The sequence below is a fragment of the Neomonachus schauinslandi genome, chromosome X (genome assembly GCF_002201575.2).
Source record: "Neomonachus schauinslandi chromosome X, ASM220157v2, whole genome shotgun sequence".
NCBI lineage: Eukaryota > Metazoa > Chordata > Mammalia > Carnivora > Phocidae > Neomonachus > Neomonachus schauinslandi.
Window position 1 is genome coordinate 20,364,862 of NC_058419.1, and position 25,692 is coordinate 20,390,553.

Here is a 25,692-nt window from a genome sequence, read left to right on the forward strand (position 1 = left end):
AAGTGGTCCAGTTTCATTCTTTTGCATGTTGCTGTCCAGTTTTCCCAACACCATTTGTTGAGGAGACTATCTTTTTCCCATTGGATATTCTTTCCTTGGTTTGATTATTCTTTTTTTTATGTTTCAAGTTTTTTTGGATTTGATTATTCTTAAAATTTATTGGCAACTACTAGTAATTACTGTCATCTGTTACTTAGCTAGCTTAATTTTACTAGTTTACTAGTTTAGATCTTAGAGATTGAGGTGAGTTGTACTGACTGCAAATATCAATTCAGTAATTAAGATTATTAAAGTATATCTTAAATATCATACTATGCATTGCAAAAAGCTTTTTAAAAAATAAGATGCGTTTCTCTCTTGAAAATTAGATAACCCAAAAATGGCAGAACTCTTTATGGAATGTGAAGAAGAAGAGCTGGAACCATGGCAGAAGAAAGTAGAAGAAATTCTGGATGAAGATGATGATGAGCTGATTTTTGTTGGAGAGATATCAAGTTCAAAACCAGCCATTTCAAGTAAGCATTTATTTCAGTGAAGTAAAGTTTTATAAGTTGCTGTTTCTAATAGAAAAATCTGTGAGCTGTCTTCTGTGTCCTTGTTATTCTGTAAGGAGTTGAAGCATACAGATCAGTGAGAATTTGTGAGAATCAGAGGGGGGATATGGTTGGGGACTTGAGTAAGGTCAGAGGTTAAAATATCATTTGAGAGAAAAGGGAAATGTTAACTAAGGTAACTAAAGGTTAAGATTACCTAATAGCATTATAGGCCTTCTGAAATTGGCAATCTTAAGTTTTAGTGGAGCTAAGTAGCCTATTCACCTGTTTGTTAATTTTTCTTTTTCTCCCTTAAGTCCAAAAACACCTAGAATAGGAAGTGTTTGGAGTGCTTTGCTTAAAATACCAGAATACTGAGTAAGTTTGTTAGTCTCTGATGAGGGTTCTCACAGCCAGACAACTGCCTCATCACAGTGTCATTTTGAATCATGGCTACAAAATGAACAGGCACTGCATGATTATACAGTCTCTGGTATGTGTACCAACATGAGCTATAGTTTCTGGCCACACGCATCTTCCAACAACTCCTGATTATATTCATGAAGGAAGGAGGGTCTGGTCTTTAGCTACTGTACTAGTACAATGCAGGCGGTTAGCACACTTAATCCTCATGGCTTTCTGGCAGAACACGTTCAGTAATTTTGTAGATTGTTAGATTTCAGTTAGAGTTAGAATTGCCATTGTGATAATGTTATAGTGAAGATATTGATGACACTTATTAAAATGTCCAATAAAAAATGTGTAAAGTGGAGAGGAACAACATACTGAATTTCAGGGGAGAACGAGAAAATAGATTCTTTTCCATTATACTTACTTTTTTTTAAGCCAGGAGAATTTAGCAAAGAATGTAGGCAGCCATACCAGTGTTTTCTTACCTATCATGGCAGTGCGTAATATTGTGGTTAAGAGAGGAGTTTTTAATTTTTTGAAAGCCCGGTTTTTGCTTCTCTTGACTCTAAACTTCGAATAGCTCTTCTATTCAGTTTTATCAGAGATAGAATAATTTAATTCTCAATATCATTTCCTGTGGCAAATTGAGAGGTGCTAAGTGGAATGTCACTTCAATTATAAAATGAAGTATGTTGGCATGTTTGTTGCTGATAGTGGAACAGAATATTATAAATATTGTTTCCTAGTTGCTGTGATTATTTTTATCCCAAAATATTATCATATTTCAAATTATTATTCAGATCATCTTATTGAAAGCCTGGCAGTTCAGGTTGGGTTTATATCAACTGTAGATAACTGTTAACAGTACTCAACTTGAATAATGTGTGTTAGTTTTAAGTGATTCTATCAAAAAGAAAGTTGACCCCAGTGAAATTTCTTTTCTAAATGAACTCAAAATTTAGGTGATTTTATTGATGTTTTATGTGTGAGCCATAAAATATTTTTGGCATATGGAATATCAGCTAAATATTTATATAGAACCATCATTAAGTTGGGGGGATGGTAAAAGGTTGTGTTTGATAGACTACAGTCACCACAAAGTACTATAGGTTTAACTATTTAATGGCTTGAGTAAATACTTATTTTAAATTTCTGAATGAAAACAAAGTACTATAGGTTTAACTCTTTAATGGCTTGAGTAAATATTTTAAATTTCTGAATGAAAACAATATCAAGTTGTTTGAGCAGATTTTTCTCCTAGGAAACTTCTGTAGTGCCTAGGTTTAGAGAACTGAATTTCCATTATCATAAAACAACCCTACTTTTGTGTGACCCTTTACTTTATGGAATTAATCTATGAGATCTGGTTCTTTGCTACTAGGAGGGGAAAAGGAAATTTTTTTTGAGGTTTTATGGGATTTTTAAAATATACCTTTTCCTGATTAGCAATTTTAGGCATATCTCTACTCTTCCAAATTTTCATTTGATTCCTTAATAACCTAGAAGTTATGGGTTCACATGGGTACAGGAGTGAGCATCTTAAACTGATTCATAGGGTCATGTCAGGCTCCAATTGACTTTTGGTATAGTAGTAGATTTGAGATACTCTGGTAAACTCTAGATTAAATTTAGTCTCAGTCTTCAGTAGTGTCCCTCTCAGAACTCAAGAGGAGTGGTACAGATAATGTGACCAGCTTACCCATAATGAAACTTCCAGGCTTTTAGGGGGTATGAATGTGGCATGGGAATTGGGGAAGGGTTTGATCTGAGGTCACCACTAAGAGAAAGAAATATACTTAAATTATTAGTTGTATGTGGATATATTTTTGGAAAATTTTTTATTGTCTAAATATATGTTCAATTCAAATAATGAGTTTTAAAATAAACATAATATTTGTAGATATTTTGAACAGAGGTAACCCCAGCTCATCTTCAAAGGGAATAAAGAATGAGACACTCACTCAAGGTATAGTATTATACCATTTTAATTTTAAAGTGAAGTATTTTAACAAAATTGGTTGTATAGAAAAATATTCAATATGTTGTGTAATTTTAAAATGCAGGTGTTACTGATCCATTCAAGCCTACAAGTCAACACTGCAAAGATCCAACATCAAATCCAGTGGCTGCCTTGCCTAGATTTCATCCTGAATCTAAATCTTCACAGAATTCTGTTATTGTTCAGAACGTGTCTAAACCTGTAAGTGTTTCTGAAACTATAATTAGCTCAGGGATGCAATGGATATTATAGTACCCAGTTAGAATTGTGGACTATCATAGCTAGTCACCATTCCACTAGAAGCATGATCACAATCAGAAAATGTCACTATCTTTGACAGCTCAACCAATATCCAAAGTAATAACTGTAGGAACTAACCAACTTGTCAATAAATCAGGTAATATGCTTAAATTAAATAGGTATAATATTGAAAACTAGGCTATCTAAAACTGAGTAAAAAAAATGATCAGTAATGAATGTTGCATAATGGCAAAATTCTTAAGAGAGTAAACGGAACCAGGTATTCTTATTTGGGAAGATCGTTCTGAGGTCATTGTTGCTGTTTACTCTGAAAACCTACTTTCATGGCTTAGCTTTTAAAACTTTTAAGAGAAGTAATAGTTAATGGTAATATTTAACATTTGTTATTCTGTTACTATGGGTAAGTCTTTATTCTGAATGTTGTATGTAAATTAATATCATTTAATTCTTATGATTTCCCTATGAGGTAGGCACAGTTATTATCCCCATTTTATAGTTGAGGAAACTGAGACTCAGGCTAAATAATTCACTCAAGGCCATATGACTCATAAATAAAAGATGGATCTGGGATTTCAATCCAGGTTAGCCCAGAGGTTTGATTTTATTTTTTTAAGATTTTATTTATTTGAGAGAGAGAGAGCGAGCATAATCAGGGGGAGGGGCAGAGGGGGAGAGAGAAGCAGATGATGCAGGGCTTGATCCCAGCACCCTGAGATCATGACCTGAGCCAAAGTCAGATGCTTAACCAGCTAGGCCATCCAGGTGCCCCAGCCCAGAGGTTTTAACATATGCATACACACATCCATTCATACATTTAAGCATTGCTATACATAGAAACACTGCCTTAGAGCAATTGTACAGTGCACAGACCATTGGGGTTCCTTGAGACCCTTTCGGGGGTTCGTGAAGTTAAAACTGTTGTGATAATTACACTGAGACATTTCCTCTTTTCACTCTGTCAACGTTTGCACCGAGGATGCAAAAGCAATGGAGGGTAAAACTGCTGTGCTTTCATATGAATGAAGGCAGTGGCGCCCAGCGGCACTGGTAGTTTTTGTATTCGTGACCATCAAACACTCAGAGTAGAAAAATTTCACTCACTTGAGACTAACCTTGAAGAAGTGATAAATTGTTCCTAATTTAAAATTTTTTTTTTATTTATTCATGAAAGTCAGAGAGAGAGAGAGAGAGAGGCAGAGGGAGAGAAGCAGGCTCCCCGCCCAGCAGGGAGCCCGATGCGGGACTCGATCCCAGGACCCCGGGATCATGACCTGAGTCGAAGGCAGACGCTTAACCATCTGAGCCACCCAGGCGCCCCAAATTGTTCCTAATTTTATTAACTCTCAATCCTTGACTTGTATCTGCATTCTGAAACAATAATAATTGGAGTCCTGGAGGAGTAGTCCAAGAAATCTAGGTTGAAAATGAAAGACTTGAGTGTTGATTCTGTCTGTGCCTAGCTAAAGCATTGTTTACAACCTCAGTGGGCCTCACTTTCCTCATTTTTAAAATGAGAATCTTTACCCAAACCACCGGCTCTCAAACTTGGATCCTCTAAGCAACCACGGGCTGTTCTTAATAAAAACTTAATAGGTGTACCTGATATTGGCAGGCTGCCAGAAATGCTAAAATTATTTTATTTTAGCTGGAATCAGACTAATTCAGCTGTTTGGCATTTAAGAAAAGCAAAAACAAAAAGGGAACATGATTATTTACATGGAGATAGACGAAAATTATTCCTACCTTGGACCTAGAGAAGGAGAACAATGGAGGGGGCGGTGGTATCTTTCATATTAAAAAAAAAAACTTAGAAACTAGAGGTCATTCAAATTCAGAACTTTTTGTTTTTGTGGGCTTGGGTGTTTAATCGAAGCTCTTCAATCAGTTTCCCAATCCTAGGGAGCTTTAAAAAACAGTTTTTTATCATTTGATCTGGGGTGAGGCCTGGGCATGATAGATTTTTTTTTTTTAAACTCTCCAGGTGATTCTAATGTGAGCCAGGGTGGAGAATGACAGATCTATATTTTCAAATAAATTGAGAATCCTATGTGAGGGAATTTTCTCTGAAAATTTTAAGTTTTTTCTTCTCTTTACCACAACTCTTCAGGGCAGTCTAGAAGATAATTGTTATTGTCCCTTTTAATGTCAGTGTGATATAGCTTAAGGGCACAGGTTGTTGTTGTGGTTTTTTTTAATAGGCTCCACACCCACGGGGCTTAAACTCAGGACCCTGAGATCAAGATTTGAGCTGAGATCAAGAGTAGGATGGATGCCTGGGGTGCCTGGGTGACTCAGGCTTCCAGCTCTTGGTCTCAGCTCAGGTCGTGATCTCAATGCCATGTGGAGCCTACTTAGAAAAAAAAAGAAAAGAAAAGAAAATTCAGACGCTTAACCCGACTGAGCCACCCAGGTGTCCCAAGGGCACAGGCTTTATAATCAGGCCAACCTCGGTTCCAATTCCAGCTTCATCATCGAGAACAAGCTGGATTGTACTGGGAACCTTACTTAACTATACTGAACTTTAGTTTACCTATTTATAAGGTGGGAGATAATATTAGGTCTTTATTAGTACTGTTGTGACAACTACCTGATATAAAACACACGGACTGTAAAAGAGTCAAGTACGTTTTAAATAGACAATTGGCAGCTATTATTTCAGTTGGAAAGGTGAAAACTTGAATCTCAAGTGACTGGCCCAAGGTTCCACAGTTAAATAAATGGAGGTCTTTTAAATCCCAGTCTATTGCCTGTTGTACCTCACTGTTGTATTTGGTATCTTGCTGAACTATTTTATGAGATATAAAAAATTCCCAATTAGAGAATTATTTTAATAAGTTATTTGTTGACTAATATGTCTGCTCTCTGAAATAATGGTACTTAATTGGCCAGAGTTATCACCTAGGAAAAGGTTTAAAGTATTAACTTTAGGGGCACCTGGGTGCCTCAGTTGGTTAAGCAACTGCCTTCAGCTCAGGTCATGATCCTGGAGTTCCGGGATCAAGTCCCGCCCGCATCGGGCTCCCTGCTCAGCAGGGAGTCTGCTTCTCCCTCTGACCCTCCCCCCTCTCATGCTCTCTCTCTCTCTCATTCTCTCTCTCTCAAATAAATAAATAAAATCTTTAGGAAAAAAATGAAGTATTAACTTTATTTGGAGGAACTTCTGTGAAAGAACTGTTTGGAGAATTGCTAGTGAATATTTTCCATTTGTAAGTGCACATATTTGGAGAAAATATTTACCTTGCAGAAGATTATGCTTGGTTACAGTTAAGTCATAAAGCCATCATTGAGTCATACAGCCATTTTTTATAGTACATGTTAAGGCTCAAATGCAGAAATCTGCCTGTTATGCTCAAATTCTTGGAATGGAATGGTTTGGTTCAGTTCAGTATCTGTCTCTATAACTTCTTACTAAGCCCATGTAAACAGAAAAGAATAACAAAGTAAAATTCTTAAAACCTGATTTTTTCTCAACTTGTAAGCACAAAACACGCAAGCAAGATCCCTATATTCCTATTTTATAAAGGTACTGTGTATGGGGGCGGTAGTTAGTAAAGAAACAAGACAATACGTACTGTACTTTGATTTTCTTTTTTGCAGATGGTTAGTGTGATATATAGAATATATCAATCAGGATTATATTTTGTACACAGATATGTGCTCCTCTTTTTTCACTGAACTTTATATTGGAAACATTTTTCTTTGTTTTTGGTTATTTTTCAAAAGCATGATGTTGCATTATAGTCTGTCGTTTAATTTATTTAACCATTCCTCCATTGTTGGACATACAGGTTTTTATTTTCTGCTATTATAAATAATTCTCCATTAAGTATTTTCATTTCCTTAGCATAAATTAGTGTAAGTGGACTATTTGGGTCAAAGGATATGAACTTTTTAAAGCCCTTGATAGATATTGCCAAAATTTTCTTGCAGAAAAGTTGTACCAAAACATGTCTACTTTGCCAATAATATTGTCATTATTTCTTAACTTTAACTTTTAATTTCAAACTAATTTTAGATTTATAGAAAAACTGCAGAAGTAATCCAGAGAGTTCCCATATAACCCTTACCCACTAAATGCTAACTTTGACAGAATAATAATTACCTTAGTGTTTTATAGCTTATTAGTAATTAAATTATTAAGGTGTTATCTTTATAGTATTATCATACAATTAAATTTACCTTTATAAAAGTTTATGAAACAAAATAATTATAACTTTTTACAGGATTTTACAAAGAATTCATTACAAGTTGAATCGGATGATTCTTCAGACTTACTATTTGACTTGACCCAGGATACAATTCCACTGTCCCAAGAGGGATCAACAATTTATATAGAAGGTTTGGCTTAGCACTTTTTTTGAGTATAATAAAAAGAAACTTGATGAATATAGATGTGGAATGAATTTTTATTTTGAAACCCATACCTTCATGTTAAGTTTTTCATATACCATAAAATAGAAGCTAATAATCCCTGAATGCCTTTCTTGTGTGATTTCTTATTTAATAATAGAATATTGTATCTCTTTCTATTAAGTTAGCTAACATGTATTTTTTGAGCTCATTCTCACTTAGAGCCAGCCATGGGCTGAAAATCTTAATATAAATTCTGTGAGTCCAGGAAGTCTCCTAATGACCTAATACTATCATTTTTTTTTTTTTAAAGTATTAATCATTTGGAAGGCCATTAGTATGAGAAAAAGTACATGGTTATAGTTGATTTTTTTAATAGACTGGTGTCTTTCTTTCCAAATAAATGATGTTGATATGATAGTTAAATATGATTACAGAGTATCATTATAAAAAGGAAGTATTACAAAAATAGTAATTTGTGCATAGTAAGTACTTAGTAAATATCCATTAAAGGAATAATGTAAATTTTTAATTGAAGAATTACAGTTCTTTGTGTACAATAACAAAGTTCTTCATTAACTTGAAATAGTATGCCATGAAAGAATTTTATTTAGTTGAAAAATTCCCCATAATCAAAGCAATTGCTGTTTGTATATTAGTAAATTTGTTATATTTCAATAATTAGACAGAGGTACATAAGTTTTTAATGTTTAAATTGTTTACTAACAAATTCATTTATATTTACCAAACCAAAATAGAAAAAAAATTATAGTAATATGTTTGCCAAAAATACTTTTCCCATTTTGATAACACATGGCTTGTTATTCACCTATCTAGGTGTCACTTATCTAGTTAGTAAAATAGCCAAGAACCAAAATAAATGAGGAAGTAAAATAGTTGTCTGAAGTCTGATTTTATAATGCACATGGTCTTTATTCATAAAAAAGTCTGAATTCTTGAAGATTCTAGGGGGTAAAACAGTGATGCCTACTTTCTCTGTAAGTTGTTGTATTGCAGAGAGTGGAACTTTGCCTTGATGGGAAATAGGGTTATAGTCAGTTAGGAAGGTGTAGATTTGAGCCTGTATCCTAAAGATTTTTGTGGCCTTTATCGAGTCACCTCTTTACACTTCAATTTTCTCATTTTATTGAAATATATACTTTTATCTTTCTCAGATAATACATTCATTCTCCAGACCTGAAGTCACCATTTGGAGATATAATTTTAATTCTTGCTCTACTTATCTCAGGCCTTTTTTGAGGTTCAAATGAGATAAGTGAGAAATGAAAAATGGTTTAAACCTTTAAAGGACTTGACAGTAAACAGTTCTTAGAATGATAATTATGAATGATAATACGTATTATGTGTTCAGAAGCATGATTAATGGACTCCTGTCAAGGATGATCATAGAAGGTTCTTGGAGAAGGTTGGATTTGAACTTGATTTTGAAGAATGAGAATAGGATTTTTATTGGCACTGTTGAAGATAGTGAACAGCACAAGCCAGAGGCAATAGAAATAAACAAGTTAAACGGTTAGAATTTAAAACTATTGAGCTCAGAGTGATTTTATTTAACTTGGAGATTTACTCATGCTTAAAAAAATTATATACAAAACAGTCTATTTTTACTATACAGCCTGCTAGAGAACTAGTTGCCAAAATACCAGCACTCATTGGTTGTTAAGTAACCTAAGCATCTGAGAAAAATGTTAGTGATTACACAGAAATCAGTCCCAAGTGCCTGCAGTATGGCTGTCAGTAACTATGTGCTTGCAGATGGAAAAAAAAAATCATTTCTGTTATCTCAGAGAATGAAAGACAGATCTGACAGGGAGCCCACTAATGCGATGCTCTCCTTTTCCTTGTATTTCTCTATTCTACTGCTTCGCCTATTAGTGTACAGTTGGGAGCATTAAAATACGATGTGCAGTTTTAGAATCTTTATCACAAAGTACAATTGTGTGTTATTTTCAAACGGACTTTTGCTGTGTCTGGTTATAGCCTAAATAGCCCCACTTTTCTTGCAAATGCCCTGAATTACACCATCCCTAAGCCTTTAAGGTGATGGTTTTCAAGCTCAGAACTATCTTTAGTGATGAAATCTCCTCAAACAAAATTTTATGTAAAAATCTAATTTTTTAAAAAAGGTAAAAGAGTTTTTCTATCTGACATGCTTACTGTATTCCCTAAAGCAAAATCATTAGCCTCAGGGGAGTATCATTTGAAGACCATTATACTAACTTCTTAAGACTTTTCATATGAACGAGCAAGGTATCATTCAAGATTAGTTGTTTGTACTTTGTTCATAGGGAGTAAACAGATAATTTAAACCCATCAGATTGTTAATAAGTGGAAAAAGAACCAACTTGAGTTTTCCATTAGACATCTTAAGTTTTTTTTAAGTATCTTAAAGGGTTTTTCTAAATTTTTAGAATAAAGGTGGTTTTTGTTTCCAAGCCCAAATGTATTTAAGCATCTAAAGATAAATTCATTTTTGGGAACTGAGCTTAGAACATTCTCTGTGCTTTAATTTTTTTGCTTCGGATTCTTTTGGTCTGACCTCTTTTATACCTATTTATATAGTTCTTTATTTGAAAGTATTTTTAGAATTTTCTGTATAAAAAGTTTATTTCATGAATTGTTCAAATACGTGTAGTTCATAATAGCTGTACAATTTCTTTTTACCTATTGATCATATAAATTTTTTCTTTTTTTGATCATATAAATTTTGATCATTCTTTGTCATTTGTATGATATAATTCAATTATGTTATCTTTAATGTAGCTTCAAAGTGTTTTTACTTAAATTCAAATATAAAGCCATTTTAGTAGCATTTGTAAGCATACGTGTTCTGTACATATTTACAAATATTTTTCCCACTATTTAAATCATTGTAGGTATAGATCAAACTCTGCCTATATTAAAACGTTCTTCTGCCTCTAAAGTAAACAGTGTTACTCCAAAAAAGCCAAAGACCAGCGAAAGTGTTTCTGAAATAAGTCCTTGTGCTTCACTGTCTCTAACTAACTCTCCTCCAGTGACATCTTCCCATGTTATGATATCAAAAGGTAAATATGAATCTAGCATATAAAATAGAAATTGTATTATTTATACATAAATTTTAGAAATTCTGATGAATTTTTAAACTTTTTTTTACTGGTTGTTTAATGTTTAAAAAAGAATTTGAGTCATAAAAGTTCTTAATCTATTTTAGGTACAAATACCTCATCAGCTCACTATAAAACTGGAACACCTTTTCTAAGATCTTGTCCAAAGTGCAATGTAAAGTTTAATCTTCTGGATCCTTTGAAATATCACATGAAGGTAAAACTTTTTCCGAAATTTGATATTTAAAAATATTGACAAATCTCTGAAAACATTAAGGATTGATATATAGTAAATGCTCGTTTGTCCAGGTATTTAGATAAGAAATCTTCTCATTGGTATTTCTATATAACTTAAGTAAAAATTGATATTTGTGATGACTATCTTTTTTTTTAGATTTTATTTAAGGAGGGCATGTATTGAATGGAGCACTGGGTGTTATATGCAAATAATCATGGAACACTACATCAAAAACTAATGATGTAATGTATGGTGACTAACATAACATAATAAAATAAAATTTAAAAAAATATTTTATTTATTAATTTGACAGAGAGAGACACAGCGAGAGAGGGAACACAAGCAGGGGGGAGTGGGAGAGGGAGAAGCAGGCTTCCCGCAGCACAGGGGGCCCAATGTGGGGCTTGATCCCAGGACCCTGGGATCATGACCTGAGCCGAAGGCAGCTGCTTAACTGACTGAGCCACCCAGGCACCCCATAGTGATTATCTTTATACAAGATTTTAAAATCTTTCCCAATCATGAAATCTTAAAAATTAAGCTTATATGTACTTTCGTATATGCATATTGTATTTTTGGGGGGATATTAGAGGATACGAAGTAATCCTTGATAATTTTATTAGATGTGATAATGGCTTTATCAACCATAAAATTATTGGTAAAAGTATCTGTTTTCTGGAGCTGGATGCTGAAGTAAGGTGAAAGTGACAATGTGTGGGAGTTGCTTTAAAACTAATGATGCTAGATCAAAGCTTTAGTTGTTGCTTTGTCTAAGAGATGTGACTGTCATTGATCTCTCTGAGGCTTGAGAGAATACATTAAACACAGTATGTAGTACTTTAAGAAATGGAAGAGGGCGCCTGGGTGGCTCAGTTGGTTGAGCGACTGCCTTCGGCTCAGGTCATGATCCTGGAGTCCCTGGATCGAGTCCCGCATCGGGCTCCCTGCTCGGCGGGGAGTCTGCTTCTCCCTCTGACCCTCCTCCCTCTCATGCTCTCTGTCTCTCATTCTCTCTGTCTCAAATAAATAAATAAAATCTTAAAAAAAAAAAAAAAAAGAAATGGAAGAAATAGACCTACCTCCGACCTCTTTAAAGTATTATATCTAGAAGACTTTGCAGAAAGTCCGATGTTTCTCTTAGTGACAGCCCTGAGTGTTTGCGGGTATTAGAGCTTTCCCAGGTGAGTCATTTATTTCTCGGATCTTTAACATTTCTTTCTCTTCATTTCTGACATTTTGCCACTTGTAGAGCAGATGTCTGTGGCAAATCTCATTTGGAAAATCCTTTGCCGCAACCAGCAAAAATGGTTCAGGGGTGGGGGAATCCACTCCCTCTCTGGGGTGGCCTCTAATCGCGTTGCTTTATTCAATCCCGAACGGTTCCCAGCTAAGTGAGTCCCACGTACCACAGCCACCGAGTCATGCAGGGGCTGCAGCCTTTGTCGGGTAGGGTCCCCAGGTGGATGGCACTCACACGTGACACTTGAATCTCTATGCATATTGTAGGGCACCTGGGTGGGTCGGTCAGTTAAGTGTCTGACTCTTGATCTCTGCTCAGGTCTTGATCTCACAGTGGTGCATTTGAGCCCTGCATTGGGCTCCACGCTGGGCGTGGAGCCTACTTAAAAAAAAAAAAAATCTCTATGCATGTTGTATTTTAACTTTTAATGACAATAATGTATTAATCAGAATATTTTATTGACTAGATCACGCTATTCTTCAAAGCTCTTGTAAAGCAGGCATTTTGTTTTGTGCTTAATCTTTCCTATAACTTAAAAACTCCTTTTTTTAACATGATTTTTTTGTCTGGTGACATATGAATGTCACATTACTCAAAATCTCAGTCTTGCATTTTAATGTTCAGCACTCAGACATAAACTCATAATGGTGGAGCATTTCTCAAGAAATCACAGTGTTAACTCAATCCAGAATATAGTTTGTATAGTTGTTATAAATTCTACCTTTACGTTGGTGTAGGAAGCTCTTAAAATTAGGTTTTAGGTAATTTTAGAAGTACTAATGAAGTATGAGGTCTAGGTATTATTCCACTTAAGATATTTTAATAGATATTGCAGTGTTCTGTGTGTCTGTGGAAAGATAATCTGTATTCTTCTTGCATGCCCAGTATAAATGGCAAGAAGGGAGAAAGGAGGCAGGAAAAAACGCAATGTAGATTATATTCAGGAAAGGGGGTGAGAAGACTGCAAAGCAGAGAAGCAACTTAGAAAAAGTTATTGCTTGCTATTTCAAAGATAGGCAATTTTTTCATTGCAATTCAGCATTTTACAAAAAATGTAGAAAGAAAAGTGTAAAATTCCAAACACAATTTCTTTATTCTTGGACAAAACTGTATTTGATCTGTCACTATTTCTACCTCCCTGAGGGTGATTCCTGTGAACTGGACTTTGGATTTTGGTTTTATATAAAAATTAACTTCTGCCAGTGTTTTCAATCTTCCAATCTATGTAATATGTAATATTGTATAGAAATACTTGATGTTTTATGTTTTGCATCATAGATGCATAGACTGATGAATCACAGACCCGTACCTCTGAAACAAATAATACATTATATGTTTAAAAAAAAAAAAAAAAGACGATAATAGGAAGGGGAAAATGAAGGCGGGGAATCGGAGGGGGAGACAAACCATGAGAGACTGTGGACTCTGAGAAACAAACTGAGGGTTCTAGAGGGGAGGGGGGTGGGGGGATGGGCTAGCCTGGTGATGGGTATTAAAGAGGGCACGTATAACTGGGTGTTATATGCAAACAATGAATCATGGAACACTACATCAAAAACTAATGATGTAATATATGGTGATTAACATAACAAAATAAAATTTAAAAAATAAAGTAAAAATTTTAAATAAAAAAGAAGGTATACAGTGAAGAATCCCACTTCATCTATTTGCTTAGTTCCCAATAGGACTTGCAAAGGAAATCATTTTTTATTAATTTGTTTTATGTCTTCTTTGACTTTAATTTCTGAATGTACAGGCACACATGAATGTTCTTATTTTCCCCCTATTTTATACACAAATCATAGCACATTATATATATTTCTGCACCTGAAGAAAGTGGCAAGCATTCTCTAAAATGTAGCTTTTATTTCTTATAGCATTGTTAGTCATTAAAAAAATGAGACTTTCACATTTTAGCTTATGCATTTTTTTTTTAAGATTTTGTATTTATTTGTCTCTGAGAGAGAGAGAGAGCGCACAAGCAGGGGAGCAGCAGAGGGAGAGGGAGAAGTAGGCTCCCCACTGAGCAAGGAGCCGAATGTGGGGCTCAATCCCAGGACCCTGGGACCATGACCTGAACCAAAGGCAGATGCCCAACCGACTGAGCCACCCAGGCATTCCGCTTATGCATTTTTATATATCAGTTAAATTTATATAATATTACAGTAAGGATTTCCATTTTGAAAAAAATGTGAATTTTAGATTATTTGTGAATGATCTTTTGCTGTTATTATAGGTAAGGAGATTGGTATACCACAAAGGTAATCTTTTCTTCCAAAGGAAGAATTTTGGGAGTGTAAGTCAAACATCCTATTGATCTAAGACACCATACTAAGCTTTAAAGTATTATTTCATTTAATCCTTAGAAAATTCTTTAGGCCAGATCTTTTTCTCATTGTTTTATAGCCAATTAATTGGCATAGCTGAGATTCAAACCTCAATCTCTTTGCTGGCAATGCCCAGGTTCCTTTTCTCCCCATTTTGAAATTTGTATGTGCTGTTTTCTTGAATGTTACATAGAAACTTGAAAATAAGAGGTGTTAATTTGTTTTTGGAGTATGGAATTTGATAGTTATCAGTCAGATCTAACATACTAATATGTTATTGAGGTTCCTGTGTCTTCATTTATATTCATCTATTTGCTCTGTCATTTTTTGAGTAGGTCTCAAAGTCTCAAATTACCACTATTTTCTTTGATATCTTATAATTCTGTTTTATGGCTGTTACTATTTAGGATATAGATGGATCTATCTCTTTTAACTTCATTGTGAATGTATCCTTTAGCATTTTTATTAAGTGTTCCCTTTTTGGCCTGGATTCTATTTTGTTTGACATCAATTTCACAACCCTTGTTTTCTCATTATTACCATTTGCCTGTTATATTCTTTGTTTATCTTTTTATTTTTTTTAAAGATTTTGTTTATTAGAAAGAGACACAGCGAGAGAGGGAACACAAGCAGGGGAAGTGGGAGAGGGAGAAGCAGGCTTCCCGTGGAGAGGGAGCCCGATGGGGGTCTCGATCCCAGGATCCTGGGATCATGACCTGAGCCGAAGGCAGACGCTTAACGACTGAGCCACCCAGGCGCCCCTCAAGCCTTCCAATCACTTTGTTTTTGGTATATTTCTTAATTTTCACAGAGTCATTTTTTCTTTTGTGATCCTATGTGAAATTTCTTTTTTCAGTAGCTGAGTTAAACCCACGGATTTAATTGATCTGATAGGTTTGATTGGTCTTGATTCTGTCACAATTTTTTGTTCTTTATTTTTCTAAGTTTTTCCCTTTGTGGTTGCTTTGCGAGTATGTAATTTGGGTTTTTAGAAAAGTTTGTATTTTTGCTCCCTAGTTATTCTTAAAGAATTCTTCTAGTGAAATTCCACAACTGAAAATTGTATATAATAAATGAACTAGTTTTATCTCATTGAAAATTAAAAGTTAATGTATGAAAGTATTCCAGGGGCGCCGGGTGGCTCAGTCGTTAAGCGTCTGCCTTCGGCTCAGGTCATGATCCTGGGGTTCCCAGGGTCGAGCCCCGCATCAGGCTCCCTGCTCAGCGGGAAACCTGCTTCTCCCTCTCCCACTCCCCCTGCTTGTGTTCCCTCTCTTGCTGTGTCTGTGTCTGTCAAATAAATAAATAAAATCTTTAAAAAAGAAAAAGTATTCCCTATTAGGGTCAATTTATATGAGGTCTTAATTTTATTCATGAGATTGATTTCCCCTTAACATATTTCAGCATTCTAGATAGACTGTGTTGAGGTTTTTAAATTATAACTTATGCTTCTTTTTGTGTGTCCCATACGTTTTCCAGTACCTTGAATCTGGGGAATGGCAGGTTACCTGTGCTCAGCGTCTAGTTCCAACCAGGCTTTACCAAAATACTACTATATTATTTGATAATTTAGCATGTGCAGAATGGCATATAAAACTTCCTTTCCAGGGCACTTGGGTGGCTCAGTCGATTAAGCGTCTTTTCGACTCAGGTCGTGATCCTAGGGTCCTGGGATCGAGCTCCGCATTGGGCTCCTTGCTCAGTGGGAAGCCTGCTTCTCCCTCTCCCTCTGCTTGTAGCTCCCCCCACTTGTGCTTTCTCCCTTTCTGTCGAATAAATAAAATCTTTAAGAATAAATAAAATAAAACTACCTTTCATTTTAAGCTATATCTTGACAGATATGAACGATTTTTGGCCAGGGATCAAATTATTATTAAATATTTACGTCTGAGGGGTGCCTGGGTGGCTCAGTCGTTAAGTGTCTGCCTTCGGCTCAGGTCATGATCCCAGGGTCCTGGGATCGAGACCCACATCGGGCTCCCTCTCCACGGGAATCCTGCTTCTCCCTCTCCCACTCCCCCTGCTTGTGTTTCCTCTCTCTCCTGTCTCTCTCTCTCTGTCAAATAAATAAATAAAATCTTTAAAAAAAAATAAAAAGATTTTATTTATTTATTTATTTATTTATTTGAAAGAGTGATGAGAGAGAGAGAGCATGGGTGGGGGAAGGTTAGGGAGGGGGAGCAGCTGGTTCCTCGCTGAGCAGGGAGCACGATGGGATTGGGGGGGGCTTGGTCCCAGGACCCTGAAATCATGATCTGAGCCAAAGGCAGCCGCTTAACTGACTGAGCCACCCAGGCGCCCCGCTTATTCTTTTAAAATACAAATTGGGGGACGCCTCGATGGCTCAGTCGTTAAGCGTCTGCCTTCGGCTCCGGTCATGATCCCACAGTCCTGGGATTGAGCCCCGCATTGGGCTCCCTGCTCAGCGGGAAGCCTGCTTCTCCCTCTCCCACTCCCCCTGCTTGTGTTCCCTCTCTCGCTGTCTCGCTCTCTGTCAAAAAAAATTTTTTTTAAATCTTTAAAAAAAATATTTACATCTGAAAATTGGAATTACAAGGAAAATGGTGTTAGATATTTAGCCATCCCTGGCCTCAGGTTTTTAATTTGTTTTTGAAGTTATTTCTTTATTAAGGTAAGAGGTGTTTATTGTTTGAATTTTTTTAGACTCTATAAAGAAAGAAGCCAACATTTTGGTGACTCTCTCCAGATATATTGCCAAGCATAGTTTTACATAAGCTGGCCCTAGTTATAAACACAGAATCAATTTTTTTCTATCTAATTTTTTAAAGAGATTAAGTAAAACTTACATATATTTTTTTCTCTTTCAGCGTTGTTGTCCAGACATGGTAAACAAATTTTTGGAAATGATTAAAGCAGAACTTGCAATTACTGAAAATAAAAAGACTGGTGCAGAGAAAGGAAAATTGATCATGTTAGTTAGTGACTTTTACTATGGAAGACATGAAGGAGCTGTTGATGATGAACAGAAGACTTACACAACCTTTAAATGCTTCAGTTGCTTGAAAGTTCTTAAAAACAATATTAGGTATGTAAATACTCATTTCTCTTTCCATCTGAAAACTGGGATGCAACTGATGTAAATATTGTATCTTTATTTTCCTGTGCTATCCTAGATAAGCAGTTTAAACACTTTCTAAGAATAAAGGCAGATTATCATGTCAAAGCATTTGTTTTTTATTGTATTTTAGGAGTTTAACACTTGATTTGTATTTAATACAGCTTTAGAAAGGGCAAAATTTATTTTAACTTAGAGAAAAATCACTTATCTATATTACCATTGAATTCAGAATTTTCAGTGTGATATTTTTACTATTTAGCTTCTTTTGAATCTACTTTTCCTATCACAAGAAGTACTTTATCCAGTTTGACCTCTTCCATATTAGTCTTATTTAATGTTCTAGTTTTTCAATTCATTTTATCATTTTTACCACATTAACCTTGCAGAGAAAGTGACATTTTTGATGATCTTTAGAGAAGTGCCAGTTTATGAAACATGTCTGCTTTGAGTTTATAATTTAACACATTTTAAAAGTAGAGATTTAATTTTCAATTTTGAAGGTTTTGAAGACTTACACATGTATGCTTTAAATGTTAGGAACTTATACTTCGCAGTCTTGGAGTAATATGGCATATTACATATCTACAATCCTAAGTAAGATAGTAACCAAAGCAACGTAACAAGATAAACTGATTGGTATTTTGCATTGGCTATGTAATCTGACATTGTCTCTTCAACATTTTATTATAAAAATTTTCAGATATTTAGCAAAGTTGAAAAAATTTTACGGTGAACATCTGTATATTCACCACCTTGATTCTACCATTAACATTTTACCTCACTTGTGTTAACCGCATACCTGTTCATCCATAGACTCTATCTGATTTATTTTACATTTCAGAGTAAATTGTAGACATCAGTGCACTTCCCTTAGATGAGATAGTCATATGTATGTATATTGTGGCCCACACACATACACACGTATATGTAAGCTTTTAAAGATATTTACCCTGATGACTATCCTTTTTAACTAGCATTCTTAAGTGTCCTGTAGGTCATTTCTTTCTTTCTTTTTTTTTTTTTTAAGATTTTATTTATTTATTTGAGAGAGAGAGAATGAGAGAGAGCGAGCACATGAGAGGGGGGAGGGTCAGAGGGAGAAGCAGACTCCCCGCTGAGCAGGGAGCCCGATGCGGGACTCAATCCCGGGACTCCAGGATCATGACCTGAGCCGAAGGCAGTCGCTTAACCAACTGAGCCACCCAGGCGCCCCTCTGTAGGTCATTTCTAAGCCTAGCATTTATTTTATTGTCTGATGAATCCTTGAGTCCAAAATGAAGTACATAGAAAAACCCTAAAATGCACTGCAAGATAAACCTGAAACAATTGTGCATGCTACATTTGTGGTAGCTTCTTGTAGTTTTCATAGACCTTTCACATATATGAGTTTTCATACCTCTTTACCTCCTTTTATCAAGCCCTAACGGCCATCAGGTGCTAATGGCCCAGTAGCTTAACAGAAGAGAATTGTGCTTTGAGATATAACACTGAAATAATGTCACAATATAACTCTGTGACGTGCTTCCATATCTTTACCTTTTTACAGTAAAATATATCAGAAAATAAAATTAGTAAATTTGGTGAAATACACAGAAAAGTGGGTCCCTGTTTAAGTTCCTTATTATACTTAAATGTTGGGCGTATGATATTAGAAATTCTTTCAACAATAGCTTTTTGTTTTTTCCTGTAAGATTAGTCCATTTACTATTAAACATGAAATTTCCTTTTTTTTGTTTTCCTTCCAAAAGACTGGTTACAGATTATCAGAATATCTAGAAATTTTAAGCTAACCATATTTTATAACATTTAGAAAAAAATTTTTTAAGACTTTATTTGTCAGAGAGAGAGAGAGAGAGAGCAAGCAGGGGGAGCTGCAGGCAGAGGGAGGGGGCTAAGCAGGCTCCCCGCCGAGCAGGGAGCCCGATGTGGGACTCGATCCCAGGACCCTGAGATCATGACCTGAGCCAAAGGCAGACGATTAACGACTGAGCCATCCAGGCACCCCAACATTTAGAAATTTTGTAGCATTTTTGACATATTGTTTAGTAAATAAAACCTGAACAGTAGACAGTAGGTAACCAAAGAGGTTAATATGTGTTAAATAACATTTTACCTAATGGTAAAATCTAGGATGGCAAATTGATGGTTTTAGAGGATGATAGAAGCTAATAGTTCAAGATTTCTACTCCCTGCCCTGTCAAGATATTGTAGGATTATTTTTTCCTACATTAAGTGTCACTAAAACCAGTTAGGGCTATTTTATTCTGAGAATAGCTTTGTGAGGGGGTTGCTTTTTCCCACATCTCCATCTGCTGGTTTGAGAAACGTGCACTGCTGATGGGGCAGTGTAATAATTGAGAGATAGCTAGCTAGTTAACAGATCACTTTATACAGATAGATTTTATTTATTACTTAAAGTTATGAGCTGAAAGGTTAATGGCTCATGACCTTTATATGTAAATATTTTGGCAAAGCTAGGATTTTTTTTAAACAGATTTTAATAGAGATGATGTTAAAATTAAAGGAGGAGGGGGTACCTGGCTGGTTCCGTTGGCAGAGCATGTGACTCTTGATCTCAGGGTCATGAGTTCAAGCCTCACGTTGTGTGTGGAGCCTACTTAAAAAAATTAAAGGAGGATAAAAGATATTTCAAAGTGTACCACCAGCAGGAGATGTGAAAAGATAAATGTTAAAGCCTGCATATTACAATTGCTATCTAGGTTAAAGACATAATCACTTCAGGATTATATCCTTTTGGGACTCATAATGAATAACTTAATATTTGACTCAGTATTAAAGTTAATTTGATTGAATACTTTGAAATTTAAAAAGTTTTAATAAGCCCTATGAAATAGATCTGCCTTTTTATATTGTACTCTCTGCCACTGAAGGTCCCAGTTCCTTCTCATAGGAAACCTATTATGGAATCTGACAGCGGAATGTAGAGCTAAAAAATGGACTGTGCTTCAGAGGGCACAGTCTGTGAAAAATGAAGTGTTTGTGCTCACAGTAAAGCAGCATCATTAAATAAAACAAAAAGTTCTTGTAATTATAGGTATTAAGATTGCTAGTACATGCATTTAGAAACCAAATCACAAATTAAAATACTAATTTGCCATTAAGCAGCTGACAACCTATTGTATATCTTTAAGGCCTTTAAAAGATTTCTCTCGGGACTCTGTAGCTGCTTTTGGTAATAGGGTTTTCTTTCCTTAAGGATTTTATTTTCAAATGTAAATAGTACTTCATGTATGGAAAAGAAGCCTGTTGTTCTTTTTTTTAAAAAAAAGATTTTATTTATTTATTTGACAGAGAGAGACACAGCGAGAGAGGGAACACAAGCAGGGGGAGTGGGAGAGGGAGAAGCAGGCTTTCCACCGAGCAGAGAGCCCGACACAGGGCTCGATCCCAGGACTCTGGGATCATGACCTGAACCGAAGGCAGACGCTTAACGACTGAGCCACCCAGGCACCCCTGAAGCCTGTTGTTCTTTACAAAATTTTTTAAATCTGAAATAATGATGAAGAGTTCTAGCAAATTAGTGGTATTTCATATGAACTATATTAATGGATTATTTTAAAACAAAGATGCAAAGAAAAATGTTTACTGAGCCACTTAATGAAAGATCACTGGGACACCTGGGTGGCTCAGTCGGTTAAGCATCTGCTTTCAGCTCAGGTCGTAATCCCAGGGTCCTGGGATCGAGTCCCCCATCGGGCTTGCTCTACCTCTGCTCTCCCCCTCTGACTGACTGACAAACAAGTGTGATTATTTAAAGTGCATACTTTTCTAGAGGACTTTAAAGCTTTGGAGAGATTTTGAGTACTACAACTGCATTTTTACCATTTAGGTTCAAATCCTTATTTGAGAGGTTTTTTTCTCTTGGTTATAAATCTGAACATTTGCACCTGTTGACAATCACTTACAGGTTTATGAACCACATGAAGCACCATTTGGAACTTGAGAAGCAGAACAGTGAGAGCTGGGAAAACCACACCACCTGCCAGCATTGCTACCGTCAGTACCCCACACCATTCCAGCTGCAGTGTCACATTGAGAGTACACACACTCCCCATGAGTTTTCTAGTAAGTCACAGTTTTATGGAAGTCTTGAACAGTAATGATTGTGGTCATCTAAACTGTGAGGAATCCTTAAGAATTTTGATAAGAAACCTAAAAGTAAGAAATAGACTTTGGATTTGAGGGCACAGTTGAAAAACAAATTTCAACTTGTACAAACTTTTCAGTAGAATTGCTTGCGAAAACTGAAGTCCTTGTACATAGAAACTTGCTTTTGCATGACTCATGCATTCATTGTATGTAGGGGGCTAAGTTAGAAAATCGGATTCTCTGGTTTGCAAGTATGAAATCATTGGTCTTGATTCATGCTCTCATAAGAAAAGTAACTGCAGTGATAGTTAAAAATCACAGAGTCTGGGGCTAGCTAGGATTTAAGTTCCAGTTCTGTATCTTAATATGGTTGCGAGATCTCAGGCAAGTTCCTTAATCTTTCTGTGCCTCAGGTTCCTCATCTGACAAATGGGGGTAAGATAGCAATACTCTGTCAGTGATGGCATGAGAAGTAAGCCGATATAAGTGAAGTCCATGGAACAACATTGCGGAGTTAACAACCATAGAGCTGTTGGAGCCACCACCACGATTACTGTTACTACTTATTGCTGTTGTTGTGGATGTACAAAATGAATCTTTTGTTTATATACATCCATAAAATGGTGTAATGTGTTTTTTTCCACTTTCAGCTATTTGTAAAATCTGTGAATTATCATTTGAAACAGAACATGCTCTTTTGCAACATATGAAGGACACTCATAAACCCGGTGAAATGCCATATATTTGCCAGGTACACATTCATTTTACCATGTACTTAGGTGTTTGTTTTATTTTCATGTGCCACAAAATAGTAGTATTCTATCGCTCTTTTTAACCGTTAGAATAAAATGGATTACTAAAATTGAAGACCCTCTTCAATAGTGGAAACTCCCTTGACATAACTCTTGTATGTGGAGATGGTGGCTTGGACTTGGACTGGAGGCTCAGTTTACTGACCCCTCTCCTAGACAGACAAAATGCCCTGCTGGAGAAGACAAATATATGGATTTTCTTACCATGTAGAGAAGAATATAGACATGACAGAGAAATAGGAAATGCTATTAGTTATGGGGAACTCAACTAAATGCTTTGGGACTAGTATTTTTCCAGAATTTGAAGTGGTTCCCAATAAGATAGCAAGATAAGAAAAATTTCCTCTGTCATAGCCTGGATGCTATTTAAAATCCAAAGAAAAGAATATTCTATTTTATACAGCAGGACAAACTTTCTAGGACAAGAGATGTCAGAGTTTAAAAATTCAAGCAAGGTAGGGAGGGTAGTAGATCTGAGAAGAAGAAGAAAATCTGGTTATATTTAGGAATATATCCCTAAACTTTGAAAGATAACTTTTCTGTTTCGAAGATTATACTTATTATTTTCAGTGCTAGAATTCTTGGTTGTATAGGCAAGAGAGCTGAATTAGCAGTGCGTAATATTCCTCTAAACAAGTGACTCCTCATTGCTACTTTGATGTAATTGCGTATCAGGTATAAACTTTCAAGTTAAACTAAACCTTCTTTATATTTCTAGGTGTGCCAGTTTAGATCATCAACATTTTCTGATGTAGAAAGTCACTTTAGAACATCCCATGAAAACACTAAGAACTTGCTATGTCCATTTTGCCTCAAAGTTAGTAGAATGGCAACTCCCTACATGAATCATTACATGAAGCATCAGGTGAGATTTAGCAGTTATTTGCTCATTTTGTCTTAGTAAAAAGGTAGATATATAAAACTTTGAGCATTTGTTAGATTTGTTCTAAAAGGAAAGTTAAGTGGTTCCAAATGACACAATTAATTTACAATTTATGCTGAATGACTTTTGAAACTTCCACTTCTTTTCTTTGTCTGCTTCCTAGTGGTGATGAGGCTCTTGACTAGTGAAAATACGGAAACAAAGGTAGAAATAGGAACCCTAGAGTGGAAGGGAAAAGGGAAGATGGGTGAAATATTTAAGTTGAATATTTCAGGTGTCTAAGAGTGGTGAAAATGGAAAGGATTTTGAAGGTAGTTAATCGAGAGTAGGGAAAAGGATATGTTTGAACTGGGGAATAAGATTGAGGACTCAATCTTTTTTCCTCCTTCTCTTCAAACTTCATTTCTACTTTCTAGCTTACTTTTCATTATGAAAAGACATGTGGTTGTCATTAGCAACCCAGAATGGTCTTTTGTAGCAGCCAGTGACAAAGGAAATAGCAATGACACTTATTTCTAGATATGTGAACTATGCCAGAGAACTATATTTAGGTTATAACTTGTTTCCTGGATGACTTTTGCCAGTTCTGCTATGTAATTTCTGGGATACCAGTATTAGTGCTTGTACCTTTCTCTTGAATTCTCATTTTATTCTTGCTGGGTCTTCTACTGACACAATTAGACCATCCTTTAGTTAGGCTGAAAACTTCGATGAAACCGTAAGCCTATTCTTGAGTGTTTGAAAGAGCAACGGTACCTTTGCCAAAATGAGAAGTCAGTGAGTTTACTTAATGTGATTATGTAATCAAGTTTTGTCTCCTCACTGATCAGCTCATTACATTTTCTTATTATTGATTGCATTGCCATGGCCAATTTACTCAGCACTGGTGCTAACATTGTTTTCAGTTCCAGTCATTAGATGATCATGAAATAAACTTGTAGTTGTTAATTGAAAAAAAAATAACAAAGGTAGACTATCCGAGTACATTCAGGATCACCTATGTTATGAATGGGATGGTTCCAACATGCTGGTATGGCATATCACCGTTAAGAACCTCTGGCAAAAATCTTTCTGTTCTAGAGTTTCCCCAACAGTTTTCCATCAGATGTTAATAAATGTTCCACTCTAAAATTGCTCCTGGAAAAACAAATTCAGTAAATGGCTAGATTTATAAAATTAACAGTTTTTTATTTTTAAGATTAGAGCTTTTAAAATGCTGGAAAACCTCATAAATCTCCAAGGAAGGGATATTGTACATATTGTTTCCAAGACTTATTTAACCATTTATTTGCACAATACCTATTAACATTTCTTGAGAAATAGTTCGGAAAACGCTGGTCTTGGTTCTCTATTCCATCTTTTGACCTTTGATTTTGTTTTTTTTTAAATATTTATTTATTTGATAGAGAGAGACACAGCGAGAGAGGGAACACAAGCAGGGGGAGTGGGAGAGGGAGAAGCAGGCTTCCCGCTGAGCGGGGAGCCCGATGCAGGTCCCTGGGATCATGACCTGAGCCGAAGGCAGACGCTTAACGACTAAGCCACTCAGGCGCCCCGACCTTTGATTTTGAAAGGAAGGATGAGATGTAAAACAGTAGCCCTATTTCATTATGAAGCTTTTAACATAGTGCTTTCTGCCATGCTTTCCTAAGCTCCAGAGTGAGATATAGATGTAAGGAGAGTAATAGTATCCTTAGAAAGGTAAGAAAGAGATGGATGGACTTGGTATGGGGACTGTGTCTCTTAAGTGGTTTACCTGATCTGTAGTCACTCTTCATACCCTGAATTGTATGTTTAACTTGCCGTGTGTATAGGAAAGAGTTAACCCAGCAGGTCTGAGTTCTTCAAATCGTATACATTTTCAGAAGGGTCTACTTGCATACTTGCATAATTGGCCCTTGGCTAACTCCTGGAAATGGAGGCTTTGTTATTAATTGATGAGTGTTTTGCATGCCTGGAACCTTGAGCCGTATTGTACCAGCTTTTCTAGATCATTTGTACAAAAAATATGATTATGGTGAGCACCTGCTTTTCTTCTGGAAGACTGAAGATTTGGTAACTGAACCCTTTAAAAAAAAAAAAAAAAAAAAACCTGGCCTCTTAGACTCAAGAGAGCTTTCCTGGTAAAAAGCACTTCATACACGTTGCTGCAGTTGCTGGGGGATTGATTGAGGCGTGTCCTCTGCAACTCCATTGGGAGAGGGCGCTTGGAAGCTGTTGCCAGTATCCTCCAGACTCCACCCAATGCACTTTTTTCCTTTATTAATCCTGCTCTGTATCCTTTCACTATAATACATCATATCTATGAGTATAACAACTTCTAAGTCCTGTAAGTTCTACTG

At 35.8% G+C, this 25,692-nt stretch overlaps 1 protein-coding gene across 1 annotated transcript in view; it reads left to right on the forward strand.

Moving 5' to 3' along the window:
- Positions 1–25,692, forward strand: part of ZNF280C (zinc finger protein 280C) — a 50,496-nt gene that overhangs the window by 6,649 nt on the left and 18,155 nt on the right. Inside the window, exons 2-11 of the mRNA XM_044911758.1 lie at positions 369–515; positions 2,845–2,910; positions 3,008–3,144; positions 7,428–7,542; positions 10,452–10,622; positions 10,769–10,878; positions 17,295–17,512; positions 21,474–21,631; positions 22,306–22,406; positions 23,186–23,332. Coding sequence (XP_044767693.1) covers positions 369–515; positions 2,845–2,910; positions 3,008–3,144; positions 7,428–7,542; positions 10,452–10,622; positions 10,769–10,878; positions 17,295–17,512; positions 21,474–21,631; positions 22,306–22,406; positions 23,186–23,332 — 1,370 coding nt within the window. The remainder of the gene's footprint in view (positions 1–368; positions 516–2,844; positions 2,911–3,007; positions 3,145–7,427; positions 7,543–10,451; positions 10,623–10,768; positions 10,879–17,294; positions 17,513–21,473; positions 21,632–22,305; positions 22,407–23,185; positions 23,333–25,692) is intronic.